Raw genomic sequence first — 14,008 nt, forward strand, 5'->3', positions numbered from 1 at the left:
ATTGTGGTACTTATACCTTCAAGAAGACGCAAGGCAGAAATGTAGCTTTGCCTTTTAATGAAGTGTATAAAGAGCTACGTGTCTTCAACCTCCCTCCTCGCAGCACTACAAAGAGGATTGAATAGTAGCTGGTCACCGCATCATAGACTACTAGGCATGTGTGTTGCAGGTATGTCCAGTGAAGCAGTGTGCTACGAACATAACTACTATTTTTGTGACATTTTCTTCCCCACACCAGTTATCAAACAATGCCTTAAAAGCTTGGTCATATTTTTTCAGTATTTTTCTACATATTGACCTTTTTGTTGACCAGTGTTAAGAGCAGTGTGTTATTTTTTATGTTCACTTCTTCTCCTGTTTGGTACAATAACTCTAGATGGTTTTGGCCACGCCTTAAGTTGTTGTTCTTACTATTTACAACATTTCCAATATGTACACTATCTGCAGCAAATGTTTAGGGTAGATGTTTTGTAAGTTAGGTTAATTTCAAAGACAACCATTTCCCTTTAGTACCATCTATTTTTTCCTCCATATTTCCCTCCACAAGTTACCTCCACTTACCTCCACCTATACAAACCTTCCTCCATGGTTTCTCCACCTTTTCTCTAATTCTGACTATCCTGACTCCCTTCCTTCATAATTAAGATAGTAGTTTTGTAAGATAGTTTGATTTTAAAGACCAGAATTTTTCTTCCAGCACCCTCTATTCTTTCCTCCATATCTCCCTCCACAAGTTACCTCCACTTACCTCCACCTACACAGAGCTTCCTCCATGTTTCCTCCACCTCTCCTCCAATTGTGACTATCCTACCTCCTTTCTATCATAGTTAAAATAGTACTTTTCTATGATAGTCTTTACTGAAAACCAGATTTTTTTCAGATTTTTTTCTCTACACACCCTCTAAATCTTTCCTCCATATCTCCCTCCACAAGTTACCTCCACTTACCTCCACCTACACAGAGCTTCCTCCATGTTTCCTCCACCTTCTCTCCACACTTGACTATCCTACCTCCCTTCCTTGATAGTCAAAATAGTCGTTTTATAAGATAGTCTTACACCATAACCACCATTTTTCTCTCCACATTTCCCTATTCTTTCCTCCATATCTCCCTCCACAAGTTACCTCCACTTACCTCCACCTACACAGACCTTCCTCGACGTATCCTCCACCTTCCCTGCAATTTTGACTATCCTACCTCTCTTCCTTGATAACTAGAATAATCATTTTGTAAAATATTCTGACATGGAAGGCGTTAGATAAAATAGTTTAGTTTCCCCTTCAACCTTCAATACAGAGCTTATGGAATTTTGAAGGGGATACTATAAAAGAAACTCAATAGATCGATGTCTTAGAATATATGCAAAATTATCTATAGAGCATTGTTATTATTATTATTATTATTATTATTATTATTATTATTATTATTAGTAGTAGTAGTAGTAGTAGTAGTAGTAGTAGTAATAGTGTTAGTAGTTGCAGCAGCGGTAGTAGTATTGATGGTGGTGGTAGTAGTAGTAGTAGTAGTAGTAGTAGTAGTAGTATGAGTATTAATGATGGTTGTCGTAGTAGTAGTAGTAGTAGTAGTAGTAGTAGTAGTTGTTGTTGTTGTTGTTTTTGTCTTGATAATGGTGTTGGCTGCAGTAGTAGTAGTAGTAGTAATAGTAGTAGTTGTAGTAGTAGTAGTGGTTGTAGTACCAGTAGTAGTACCACCAGTAGTAGTAGTAGTAGTAGTAGCAGCAGTAGTAGTAAAGTAGTTATAGTAATAATAACTATCAACTCGTGTGTGTGTGTGTGTGTGTGTGTGTGTGTGTGTGTGTGTGTGTGTGAAAAGTCTGAGCATAGTATTGCAAGTAATGAGGTGCAGGCCTTAAAGCACACACACACACACACACACTCTCTCTCTCTCTCTCTCTCTCTCTCTCTCTCTCACCACCACCACTCCTACCACAACATAAACACTCTTCACTTCCACCCCCCCCTCCCTCCCTCCCTCCCTCTCAGTGTTGCCACTCCCGGAAAAGAAGCACACACACACACACACACACACACACACACACACACCGCTGCCTGACGGACTTGCATGACATAAGAACACAGTGATAGTTTAACATTTATTATTATTATTAGTAGTAGTAGTAGTAATAGTAGTAGTAGTAATAGCAGTTGTTGTCTTGGTAGTAGTAGTAATAGTAGTAATAGTAGTTATAGTAATAATAACTCCATCAACTTGTGTGTGTGTGTGTGTGTGTGTGTGTGTGTGTGTGTGTGTGTGTGTGTGTGTATTTAGTAAACTGGCAACTTACACAGCGTCCACACTCTACATTCCTTCATGTTAAGACAGAGTGCTTGCAGGGACACACACACACGTACATACACACATTCACACACGCGGCTGTAGTGTCACCGGACCACAGCAAATCAACAGAATACCGCCACTGTATTTTGTGTAAGTGTGCTGTGTAGTGGTGCTGTGGTAGTGGAAGATTGAACACCGAATGAATGTCCAGCCTGGTGTGTGTGTGTGTGTGTGTGTGTGTGTGTGTGCATGTGTTTCTTTTTCCTCCATATCTCCCTCCACAAGTTACCTCCACTTACCTCCACCTACACGGACATTCTTCTAAGTTTCCTCCACCTTCCCTCCAATGCTAACTATTCTGCCTCTCTTCCTTGATAGTTAAAATGGTTGTTTTGTGAAATAGTCTAGTAGTAGTAGTAATAGTAGTGGTGTTGATGATGGTAGTAGTAATAGTAATATTATTAGAAGTAGTAGTAATAGTAGTGGTGTTAGTAGTGGTAGTAGTAATAGTAGTAGTAATAGTACAAGGACAGCCACGTAATAGTAGTAGTAGTAGTAGTAGTAGTAGTTATAATAATTCCTTCAACTCGTGTGTGTGTGTGTGTGTGTGTGTGTGTGTGTGTGTGTGTGTGTAGTTAAACAGGACAAACTGAACACGAGGATGGGCTGTCTGGTGTGTGGCGTGTGTGGTGGTGTGGTGGTGTGTGGTAGTGTTTGGTGTGTGGTGATTGTGATGTTTGGTGGTGTGTGTTAGTGTGGTGTGCCTGAGCTGCTAGAGGTGGTGGTGGTGGAGGTGATGGCTGTTGTTGCTCCTGATAACCAGTACAGGCCTTGAACAGACACACAGACACACACACACACACAGGTCTGAGTTCTGTGTAGTCCAGCATAGTTGTGTCTCTGTGTCTGTGTGGCCTTCCTGCTGGCCGTCACTGTCCCTCACTCTTCATAATACAGGGATGTGAAGCTTCAATTCATTCCAAGCTTAAAATAACTCCATACGAAATAATAAGCTGTGTTTTGCTTCAGTTTGCGAGGAGTGAAGGTGGAAGAGTGTGTGGAGTAATTGCGGAAACTAGTCTCTCCCCTCCGGTGTGCGAGCGTCCCAGGGCTTCACCGCCACACCGCCACACCGTCACACCGTCCTGTCCCGTTCCTCCCGCCTCAACAAGGCTATAAGATTCATTTTCCATTATTTCCACCATGCGCTTATTTCTTCCCGTAACTTTGTCTCAGGCTGACTTTGGAGTGACGTGAATCGCATCTCCACCCAGGCAGGAACAAGGAGGCGGAGTGTGACGCCACTCTCACTCTGTCACTCTCCACCAAGGCAGCCAGCACCACCTCTACCACCATTCTGAAGGAAGGGCATCATCACCACCACCACCACCACCAGCAGCAGCCAGAGCTATGGTGAGTGTTGGGGTGCACATGGCAGTCAGTGTTGGGTTGGGGAGTGGCACGGACAGTCAGTGTTCCCTTCCTCCTGCAGCAGCAGCCATCGTGCAGTGTTACACTCCCACACCTGCGTGTCCCTCACTGTCCTGCTTCCCTAGAGCATCCTACCACCCCAGGATGGCTTCACTTGTGTCTTTAGCTGCTCCTGCAGCTGCTGCTGCGGCCATTCCTTCCACACTGATGACCTTGGCAGCAGCAGCAGCCGCAGGTGCCTACTGTGGTCTGTGGCAGCCTGCCGCGCTATGTGCAGTGTGTCCCTCACGCTGCGTTGTCTTTATTCCAGGACGAAAACGTAGAGGACTGCTTAGTATGTCTCATCTCCTTCGACGACACCCTCAGGCGGCCACGCACTCTGCCGTGTGGTCACACTTTTTGCACGCCGTGCATTAATGAACTGGAGGAGCAGGGTGTCATCATCTGCCCCACATGTAGGGTGAGTCACGCCCTGCCTGAGGCCGGCCAGTTCCCTATCTCCTATATCACAGAGGGCCTTATCAGGAAGATGAGAGGTGCAGGACTGGCCTGTGTGGCACCCAAGCCAGGGAAGCAGCGGACAGCTCCGGCAGCAGTGACACAGCCTGCACCAAGGGCCACAGCAGGACTCAGCAAGAAGACACGGTCCCTGCTGCAGGAGGAAGAGATGAAGGTCTTGGCTGCCATCCGCTCCTGCCAGGAGGAGCAGAGCCAGCTGGCAGACTACCTGACAACCCTGGGTGGGTGGTGTGGCCGCCAGCAGCAGCTGCAGGACGAGCTGCAGACGCTGGTGGACCAGAGCAAGGGTGCCCTGAAGGCGATAAGCAGCGAGGAGTCCTGCGTGAAGGGCAGGCAGGAGGAGGTGCGGCAGAGAGAGGAGGCGCTGCACGCCATGCTGCAGGAGCTGCGCACCCCATCAACACGACAGGAAGCTTACGAGGTGATTGAGGATGCAGACCATCTGCTGGAGGAGGAGGAGAGGGCGGCAGTGTTTCCTGACGTCCACGTGGTCACCACCGTCGCCAGGGTGAGTGTGTCCCCACATTAGGTGTGCTTGCACCTCAGTCACTCTTCTCACCACCGCTACTTACTGACTGACTTTGTGAGTTGAGCACGCCTTAAGGCTTAACCTATAGGACCTGCACTACATAGTACATCGTGCACAGTTCACTTAGTATCCACACACAGTACAATGATTGTAGTCCAGCACACGTACTGTATTGACCCTGAACAATGTTGACAGATAACAGTCACTCACCAAACACTTGTTGACTTTCAGAATGATGAACTACATTGTTACATTACATTGTTGTATTTTGTTAATCATTACAAACTCTAACTAACTTCCAACCATTAATGCACACACACACACACACACACACACACACACACACACACACACACAGCGTAGTGTAGTGGTTAGCATACTCGGCTCACAACCGAAAAGACCGTGGCTTGAGTCCCGGATCGGCGAGCCTAATGTGCGATCCTCTTAATGTGTAGCCCTGTTCAGTGTTCACCTTTTAATAAGTTGGTACGGGATATAATTCGAGGAGTTGCGGTCTCCCTGTCCTGGTGTGTGGTGTTTGGTGTGGTCTCAGTCCTACCCGGTCTATGAGCTCAGAGCTCGCTCCGTAATGGGGAAGGCTGGCTGGTGACCAGCGGGGGACCTTAAATATTCACACTGCCGTGGGTGTTTCAGGTGGCGGAATCATCCCATGCAGCCGCTGCGGCCACACAGACGGCGCTGGAATCAGCGGGCACTGCTGCTGCTGCAGGGGAGTCAAGCCTGCCGGCGGCCACTGCCGCAGCCTCCTCCATCGCGGACAGACTGGCGTCCCTGCTGGCACCGCCCTTGACGGTGAGTGGCACGATCTATCCTGCCCGGCGTGGTTCAAAGCTCTCTCTCTCTCTCTCTCTCTCTCTCTCTCTCTCTCTCTCTCTCTCTCTCTCTGTTTATTTGTCTTAGTGCGAATGTGCGTGTCAGAGTTGACACGCACACACGCTGCGCTCAGCATGCTAGCCACCTGCTGCCTGCTGGTCAGATCGGAGCCCTTAACCCGACTGTCTGGGGCGTTGCAGCTCCCAGCATTCCTTGGGGTCCTGGTGGTCACGTGATGGGGTGTGAGCACAGGTGACAGGTGTTACATGTGACATATTCTATCTAGCTATCTCCTTCCAACAGTTAAATGTTTACAGATATTTATGAGTATTATATTCTTGCTCATTATATTATTAAGTTTTCCTTCCTAACTATTCACCAATAAACGAGGAGGAAATGTCATAACCACACACTTCTCCCAGCGGGCGTCACAAGAGAACATTTCCATTGAAGCTTCTAAAAGGTTCTGGGTTACAATCAAGATGGTTCCCTACACCATGTGCTGACATCTCTCTCCTCAGCCTTGTGGCAAGTAAATTTTGCCCTCCACAAAACCCAGCTCCTCCATGTCTCCAGAAGAACGGCAGCCCTACGCCTCATCTTCAACAGGGCAGCCTTGACGTCACAAGACAAAGTGGGGATACTGGGGGTCACATACGACTGTTGACCTTCAAAACCCATATCAAGTGGCTTGCTAGAGGCTAGAGTTGGCTTCTCTACGGATAATGTCGTTTGTCTCACTCAGGATTACTATTGTACCACCCACCACCCACCTACTCAACCGTGCTGTGCTGCTCCACCACCACCTCTCTCTACTACTACTACTACTACTACTACCACCTAGTGTACCGTGCCGTAATGCAGTACCACCACATCTCCCTACTATCTACTACTACTACTGCAACTGCAACTACTACTACTACTACTACTGCTACTGCTACTACTACTGCTACTGCTACTACTACTACTACTACTATTACTACTGCTACTACTACTACTACTACTACTTTTTGTCTCCTCCCTGCAGGCGGAGGAGCTGCTGAGGCTGACGCAGCGTGCCAGGGGCCTGGTGGAGGCTGGCCGTGTGTTGGCCGTCCAGGACGTGGAGGGACAAAGTCGGCACGCCAGAATCAGCCTGGAATCATGTCAACTGCACCTTTACTCCCTGCAGGCCACGCCCCCGCCCCCCCACGCCCTCACCCTGCAGGTGGGTCAAGTCATCTCACGTTGATACACCACACCTACTAATCCACAACTACCCCACCACCACCACCACTACTACTATCATCCATTGTAATAATAATAATAATAATAATAATAAAACAACTACAACAACAACGACATTAGCAACAACAACCCCCCTGTGTTGCAGATGGGCAAGGTGGTGCCGGCCGCCCCGCCCTGCGAGGTGTTCCTGGACCTGGCGTGGCCCGGCAGTGCGGCGCGGCGGGTGGTGGTGAGTCTACCCCAGGACACTTCCTCCGGCCGGCAGTTTGTGTTGCTGTGCTCGGGGCAGTGGGGCGCCTGCTACGCCAACACCAAGCTGTTTAGTGTCGGGAGAGAGGGCGAGCCAGGGGAGTGGGTGGAGGGAGGTGACTATGAGACCAATGATGGGGAGGGAGGAGCCCCTGTACTGCCCAATTTATACTATGGTGACTACTGGTACTCAGGCAAGGCGGGGGCGGTGTGGCAGCAGTGGAGAGACTCTGCACGGGACACTCAGTTTGGCATCATAACACGGAATTGTAAACCTGGTGGTAGTTATGGACTTTATGTTGATGTGTTTGGTGAGGTGGTGCGTGGCCTGAAGGTGGTGCAGGAGGCAGCCCAGCACCGCCCCATTACTGAGGTGACTGTGGTGCAGTGTGGCGTCCTGCTCACAACACCACCACCGCACTGAGACACACACACACACACGCTTTCCCATCTATTCCTCCCTATTCCTTTCACCATTAACATATTCCTTATATCCTATCCTTCAACTTTCCATTATCTCATCAGGAAGCGAACTGCCACTTGCCTCATGCCTGACTGAACCCTTTTGAGTAATAAATGTGTTCAATCTTCTTCTAAAAGCTACTCAATTCCTTAAAGTCTAATTGCTAAGTTTGTTGCATGTGAGAAATAAAAGAAATATTTAGTTTTTTTTTCTTAAGATAGAGGATAGATAGGAATAGATCCTCTTCTTCTTCCTCCTCCTCCTCCTCCTCTGCCACCACCAGGAAAGTGTCTTCTTCTCTCTTGTTCTTCTCCTTGATACGTGTTTAGCTTGTTTCCTCCTCCTCCTCCTCCTCTTCCTCTTCTTCCTCTTCCTCCTCCTCCTCCTCCTCTATCTGGCTATTCCTGGCTGTCATTCTTCCCATCTGTTCAAATAATTATGGTATTCGAACCTATTTGATTACCTTTAAGCCTCCAGAGAGAGAGAGAGAGAGGGGGGGGGGAGACAGCCTAAAGTTCCTATATAACCTTCGAAACCATGAACCTTTTGCGAAGGAGGATTAACAATAAAAGGTGTTTGAGACTAACTCGACGCAGGACCGAAGCGTCGATAAGAGATTCAAACCCCATTAAAAAAAAAAAAGCTTCAACACCATTAAAAACAAACTCACGCGCCATAAAGAAGACAAGTTATGTAATTCAACACAATCTTCGTCCCTCCAGAGCGTCTCAGTTAGGAACGGTACACAGAGGAGTTAGGAACGGTGAAGTGTGAGGACTGCCGACAGGACGCTGGGAGGAAGAGAGACCGAGAGAGAGAGAGAGAGAGAGTGAGTACCAAGTTAGTTTAGGAATAGTGATTGTATACTATTACTGCATGGTTCAAATAGTATTGGCTAACTATTTACTATCATGACACCTGAGAGAGAGAGAGAGAGGGAGACTATCACAATTATGAAATAAAAGATTTTGTCGATTTTAAGAGGTAAGGTGGCTTGGCTTTGCGTGTTGTAAGGTGGTTTGGCTTTGCGTGTTGTAAGGTGGCTTGGCTTTGCGTGTTGTAAGGTGGCTTGGCTTTGTGTGTTGTAAGGTGGCTTGGCTTTGCGTGTTGTAAGGTGGCTTGGCTTTGCGTGTTGTAAGGTGGCTTGGCTTTGTGTGTTGTAAGGTGGCTTGGCTTTGCGTGTTGTAAGGTGGCTTGGCTTTGTGTGTTGTAAGGTGGCTTGGCTTTGCGTGTTACAAGGTGGCTTGGCTTTGTAAGGTGGCTTGGGTTTGCGTGTTGTAAGGTGGCTTGGCTTTGCGTGTTGTAAGGTGGCTTGGCTTAGCGTGTTGTAAGGTGGCTTGGCTTTGCGTGTTGTAAGGTGGTTTGGCTTTGTGTGTTGTAAGGTGGCTTGGCTTAGCGTGTTGTAAGGTGGTTTGGCTTTGCGTGTTGTAAGGTGGCTTGGCTTTGCGTGTTACAAGGTGGCTTGGCTTTGCGTGTTGTAAGGTGGCTTGGCTTTGTGTGTTGTAAGGTGGCTTGGCTTTGCATGTTGTAAGGAGGCTTGGCTTGGCTTTGTAAGGTGGCTTGGATTTGCGTGTTGTAAGGTGGCTTGGATTTGCGTGTTGTAAGGTGGCTTGGCTTTGTGTGTTACAAGGTGGCTTGGCTTTGTGTGTTGTAAGGTGGCTTGGCTTGGCTTTGTAAGGTGGCTTGGCTTTGCGTGTTGTAAGGTGGCTTGGCTTTGCGTGTTGTAAGGTGGCTTGGCTTTGCGTGTTGTAAGGTGGCTTGGCTTTGCGTGTTACAAGGTGGCTTGGCTTTGCGTGTTGTAAGGTGGCTTGGCTTTGCGTGTTGTAAGGTGGCTTGGCTTTGCGTGTTGTAAGGTGGCTTGGCTGTTGTGGGTGGCTTGTGTAAGGTGGCTTGGCTGTTGTAAGGTGGCTTGGCTTGGCGTGTTGTAAGGTGGCTTGGCTTGGCTTGTTGTAAGGTGGCTTTGCGTGTTGTAAGGTGGCTTTGCGTGTTGTAAGGTGGCTTGGCTTTGCGTGTTATAAGGTGGCTTGGCTTTGCATGTTGTAAGGTGGCTTGGCTTTGCGTGTTGTAAGGTGGCTTGGCTTTGCGTGTTGTAAGGTGGCTTGGCTTAGCGTGTTGTAAGGTGGCTTGGCTTTGCGTGTTGTAAGGTGGCTTGGCTTTGCGTGTTGTAAGGTGGTTTGGCTTTGCGTGTTGTAAGGTGGCTTGGCTTTGCGTGTTGTAAGGTGGCTTGGGTTTGCGTGTTGTAAGGTGGTTTGGCTTTGCGTGTTGTAAGGTGGCTTGGCTTTGCGTGTTGTAAGGTGGCTTGGCTTTGCGTGTTGTAAGGTGGCTTGGTTTGCGTGTTGTAAGGTGGCTTGGCTTTGCGTGTTGTAAGGTGGCTTGGCTTTGCGTGTTGTAAGGTGGCTTGGCTTTGCGTGTTGTAAGGTGGCTTGGCTTTGCGTGTTGTAAGGTGGCTTGGCTTTGCGTGTTGTAAGGTGGCTTGGCTTTGCGTGTTATAAGGTGGCTTGGCTTTGCATGTTGTAAGGTGGCTTGGCTTTGCGTGTTGTAAGGTGGCTTGCCTTTGCGTGTTGTAAGGTTTGGCTTGTAAGGTGGCTGCGTGTTGTAAGGTGGCTTGGCTTTGCGTGTTGTAAGGTGGCTTGGCTTTGCGTGTTGTAAGGTGGCTTGGCTTGGCTTTGTAAGGTGGCTTGGATTTGCGTGTTGTAAGGTGGCTTGGCTTTGTGTGTTGTAAGGTGGCTTGGCTTAGCGTGTTGTAAGGTGGTTTGGCTTTGCGTGTTGTAAGGTGGCTTGGCTTTGCGTGTTACAAGGTGGCTTGGATTTGCGTGTTGTAAGGTGGCTTGGCTTTGCGTGTTGTAAGGTGGCTTGGCTTTGCGTGTTGTAAGGTGGCTTGGCTTTGCGTGTTGTAAGGTGGCTTGGCTTTGCGTGTTGTAAAGTGGCTTGACTTGGCTTTGTAAGGTGGCTTGGCTTAGCGTGTTGTAAGGTGGTTTGGCTTTGCGTGTTGTAAGGTGGCTTGGCTTTGCGTGTTACAAGGTGGCTTGGCTTTGCGTGTTGTAAGGTGGCTTGGCTTTGCGTGTTACAAGGTGGCTTGGCTTTGCGCGTTGTAAGGTGGCTTGGCTTGGCTTTGTAAGGTGGCTTGGCTTTGTGTGTTGTAAGGTGGCATGGCTTTGCGTGTTGTAAGGTGGCTAGGCTTGGCTTTGTAAGGTGGCTTGGCTTGGCTTTGTAAGGTGGCTTGGCTTTGCGTGTTGTAAGATGGCATGGCTTTGCGTGTTGTAAGGTGGCTTGGCTTTGCGTGTTACAAGGTGGCTTGGCTTTGCGTGTTGTAAGGTGCCTTGGCTTTGCGTGTTGTAAGGTGGCTTGGCTTTGCGTGTTACAAGGTGGCTTGGCTTTGCGTGTTGTAAGGTGGGTTGGCTTTGCGTGTTGTAAAGTGGCTTGGCTTTGCGTGTTGTAAGGTGGCTTGGCTTGGCTTTGCGTGTTGTAAGGTGGCTTGGCTTTGCGTGTTGTAAGGTGGTTTGGCTTTGCGTGTTGTAAGGTGGCTTGGCTTGGCTTTGTAAGGTGGCTTGGCTTTGCGTGTTGTAAGGTGGCTTGGCTTGGCTTTGTAAGGTGGCTTGGCTTTGCGTGTTACAAGGTGGCTTGGCTTTGTGTGCTGTAAGGTGGCTTGGCTTTGCGTGTTGTAAGGTGGCTTGGCTTTGAGTGTTGTAAGATTGCTTGGCTTGGCTTTGTAAGGTGGCTTGGCTTTGCGTGTTGTAAGGTGGCTTGGCTTGGCTTTGTAAGGTAGCTTGGCTTTGCGTGTTACAAGGTGGCTTGGCTTTGTGTGTTACAAGGTGGCTTGGCTTTGCGTGTTGTAAGGTGGCTTGGCTTTGTGTGTTACAAGGTGGCTTGGCTTTGCGTGTTACAAGGTGGCTTGGCTTTGTGTGTTACAAGGTGGCTTGGCTTTGTGTGTTGTAAGGTGGCTTGGCTTTGTGTGTTACAAGGTGGCCTGGCTTTGCGTGTTGTAAGGTGGCTTGGCTTTCTCTCTCTCTCTCTCTCTCTCTCTCTCTCTCTCTCTCTCTCTCTCTCTCTCTCTAGTTACTTAACATTACGATGGCAAAGTGGAAGTTACCTGGGGAAGTTAGAAACGGTGCAGGGAACAGTTAGGAACGGTACATAGAGGAGTTAGGAACGATGCAGGGGACAGTTAGACACGGTACACAGAGGAATTAGGTACGGTGCAGGAAACAGTTAGGGATGGTACACAGAGGAGTTAGGAACGGCGCAGAGAACAGTTAGGGACGGTACACAGAGGAGTTAGGAACGGTGCAGGGAACAGTTAGGAACGGTACACAGAGGAGTTAGGTACGGTGCAGGAAACAGTTAGGGATGGTACACAGAGGAGTTAGGAATGGTGTAGGGAACAGTTAGGAACGGTACATAGAGGAGTTAGGAACGGTGCAGGGGACAGTTAGACACGGTACACAGAGGAGTAAGGTAAGGTGCAGGAAACAGTTAGGGATGGTACACAGAGGGGTTAGGAATGGTGCAGGGAACAGTTAGGGACGGTACACAGAGGAGTTAGGAACGGTGCAGGGACCAGTTAGGGAACAGTTAGGGACGGTACACAGAGGAGTTAGGAACGGTGCAGGGACCAGTTAGGAACGGTACACAGAGGAGTTAGGAACGGTGCAGGGAACAGTTAGGAACGGTATCCAGAGGAGTTAGGAACGATGCAGGGAACACTTAGGAACGGTACACAGAGGAGTTAGGAACGGTGCGGGGAACAGTTAGGAACGGTACACAGAGGAGTTAGGAACGGTGCAGGGAACAGTTAGGGACGGTACACAGAGGAGTTAGAAACGGTGCGGGGAACAGTTAGGAACAGTACACAGAGGAGTTAGGAACGGTGCAGGGAACAGTTAGGAACGGTACACAGAGGAGTTAGCAACGGTGCAGGGAAAAGTTAGGAACGGTACACAGAGAAGTTGGCAACGGTGCAGGGAACAGTTAGGAACGGTACACAGAGGAGTTAGGAACGAAGCACGGAACAGTTAGGAACGATACACAGAGGAGTTAGCAACGGTGCAGGGAACAGTTAGGAACGGTAGACAAAGGAGTTAGGAACGGTGCAGGGAACAGTTAGGAACGGTACACAGAGGAGTTAGGAACGGTGCCGGGAACAGTTAGGAACGGTACATAGCAGAGTTAGGTAAGGTGCAGGAAACAGTTAGGAATGGTACACAGAGGAGTTAGGAACGGTGCAGGGAACAGTTAGGAACGGTACCCAGAGGAGTTAGGAACGGTGCAGGGAACAGTTAGGAACGGTGCACAGAGAAGTTAGCAACGGTGCAGGGAACGGTTAGGAACGGTACACAGAGGAGTTAGGAACGGTGCAGGGAACAGTTAAGAAGGGTGCAGGGAACAGTTAGGGACGGTACACAGAGGAGTTAAGAACGGTGCAGGGAACAGATAGGCACGGTATACAGAGGAGTTAGGAACGGTGCAGGGAACATTTAGGAACGGTACACAGAGGGGTTAGGAACGGTGCAGGGAACAGTTAGGAATGGTGCAGGGAACAGTTAGGGACGGTACACAGAGGAGTTAAGAATGGTGCAGGGAATAGTTAGGAATGGTGCAGGGAACAGTTAAGAACGGTACACAGAGGAGTTAGGAACGGTGCAAGGAACAGTTAGGTACGGTACACAGCAGAGTTAGGAAAGGTGCAGGGAACAGTTAGGAACGGTACACAGAGGAGTTAGGAACGGTGCGGGGAACAGTTAGGAACGATACACAGAGAAGTTAGGTACGGTGCAGGAAACATTTAGGAACGGTACACAGAGGAGTTAGGAACGGTGCAGGAAACAGTTAGGAACGATACACAGAGAAGTTAGGTACGGTGCAGGAAACATTTAGGAACGGTACACAGAGGAGTTAGGAACGGTGCAGGGAACAGTTAGGAACGGTACACAGAGGAGTTAGGAACGGTGCGGGGAACAGTTAGGAACGGTACACAGAGGAGTTAGGAACGGTGCGGGGAACAGTTAGGAACGGTACACAGAGGAGTTAGGAACAGGTGTAGTTGCTCTAAAGACGAATGAAGGAGTATTTATAATTAATGGTAAAAAAAGTAATGGATCTCGGCTCGCTTAACGTACTGTATGGAAATCTAATGGTGGTTCTAAGGGTGTAGTTGTTCGTAAGGCGGATGAAGAAGTATTATAATCAATGGCAAAGCTTCCGTCTCTGGTGTTGTAATGGAATCTAATGGTGGTTCTAAGGGTGTAGTTGCTCGTAAGGCGGATGAAGAAGTATTATAATCAATGGCAAAGCTTCCGTCTCTGGTGTTGTAATGGATCTCGGCTCGCTTAACGTACTGTATGGAAATCTAATGGTGGTTCTAAGGGTGTAGTTGCTCGGAAGGCGGATTAAGAACCATTACATATAGTTCATAAGGAAAGTCTTGAAGAGAACTTAGTTAATAAAGCGTGTGGCCTTTC

General features: G+C 48.5%; 2 protein-coding genes across 5 annotated transcripts; one reads left to right on the forward strand and one right to left on the reverse strand.

The window, feature by feature from the left end:
* The first annotated feature begins 11 nt into the window (after positions 1-11).
* LOC123506019 (E3 ubiquitin-protein ligase TRIM56-like) lies at positions 12-7,681 on the forward strand. Of its 4 annotated transcripts, none has more exons than XM_045257842.1 (6): positions 12-169; positions 3,535-3,711; positions 4,040-4,756; positions 5,432-5,590; positions 6,639-6,818; positions 6,984-7,681. In XM_045257842.1, the coding sequence occupies exons 2-6, from the start codon at positions 3,709-3,711 to the stop codon at positions 7,509-7,511; spliced, it is 1,587 nt and encodes a 528-aa protein (XP_045113777.1). In that variant the 5' UTR covers positions 12-169; positions 3,535-3,708; the 3' UTR covers positions 7,512-7,681. The 4 variants fall into 4 exon arrangements, with proteins under 4 accessions (XP_045113777.1, XP_045113792.1, XP_045113786.1 ...); XM_045257857.1 differs by having other exon boundaries at positions 3,573-3,711; XM_045257851.1 differs by lacking the exon at positions 12-169 and adding an exon at positions 2,311-2,448.
* Positions 7,682-9,173: 1,492 nt separating this feature from the next.
* On the reverse strand, positions 9,174-10,797 carry LOC123506994 (adhesive plaque matrix protein-like). Its single transcript, XM_045259491.1, has 2 exons — positions 10,619-10,797; positions 9,174-10,257 (listed from the first exon to the last, which is right to left on the reverse strand). The coding sequence occupies exons 1-2, from the start codon at positions 10,795-10,797 to the stop codon at positions 9,174-9,176; spliced, it is 1,263 nt and encodes a 420-aa protein (XP_045115426.1).
* Positions 10,798-14,008: the final 3,211 nt, after the last annotated feature.

This window comes from Portunus trituberculatus, chromosome 2, assembly GCF_017591435.1.
Source record: "Portunus trituberculatus isolate SZX2019 chromosome 2, ASM1759143v1, whole genome shotgun sequence".
Lineage (NCBI taxonomy): Eukaryota > Metazoa > Arthropoda > Malacostraca > Decapoda > Portunidae > Portunus > Portunus trituberculatus.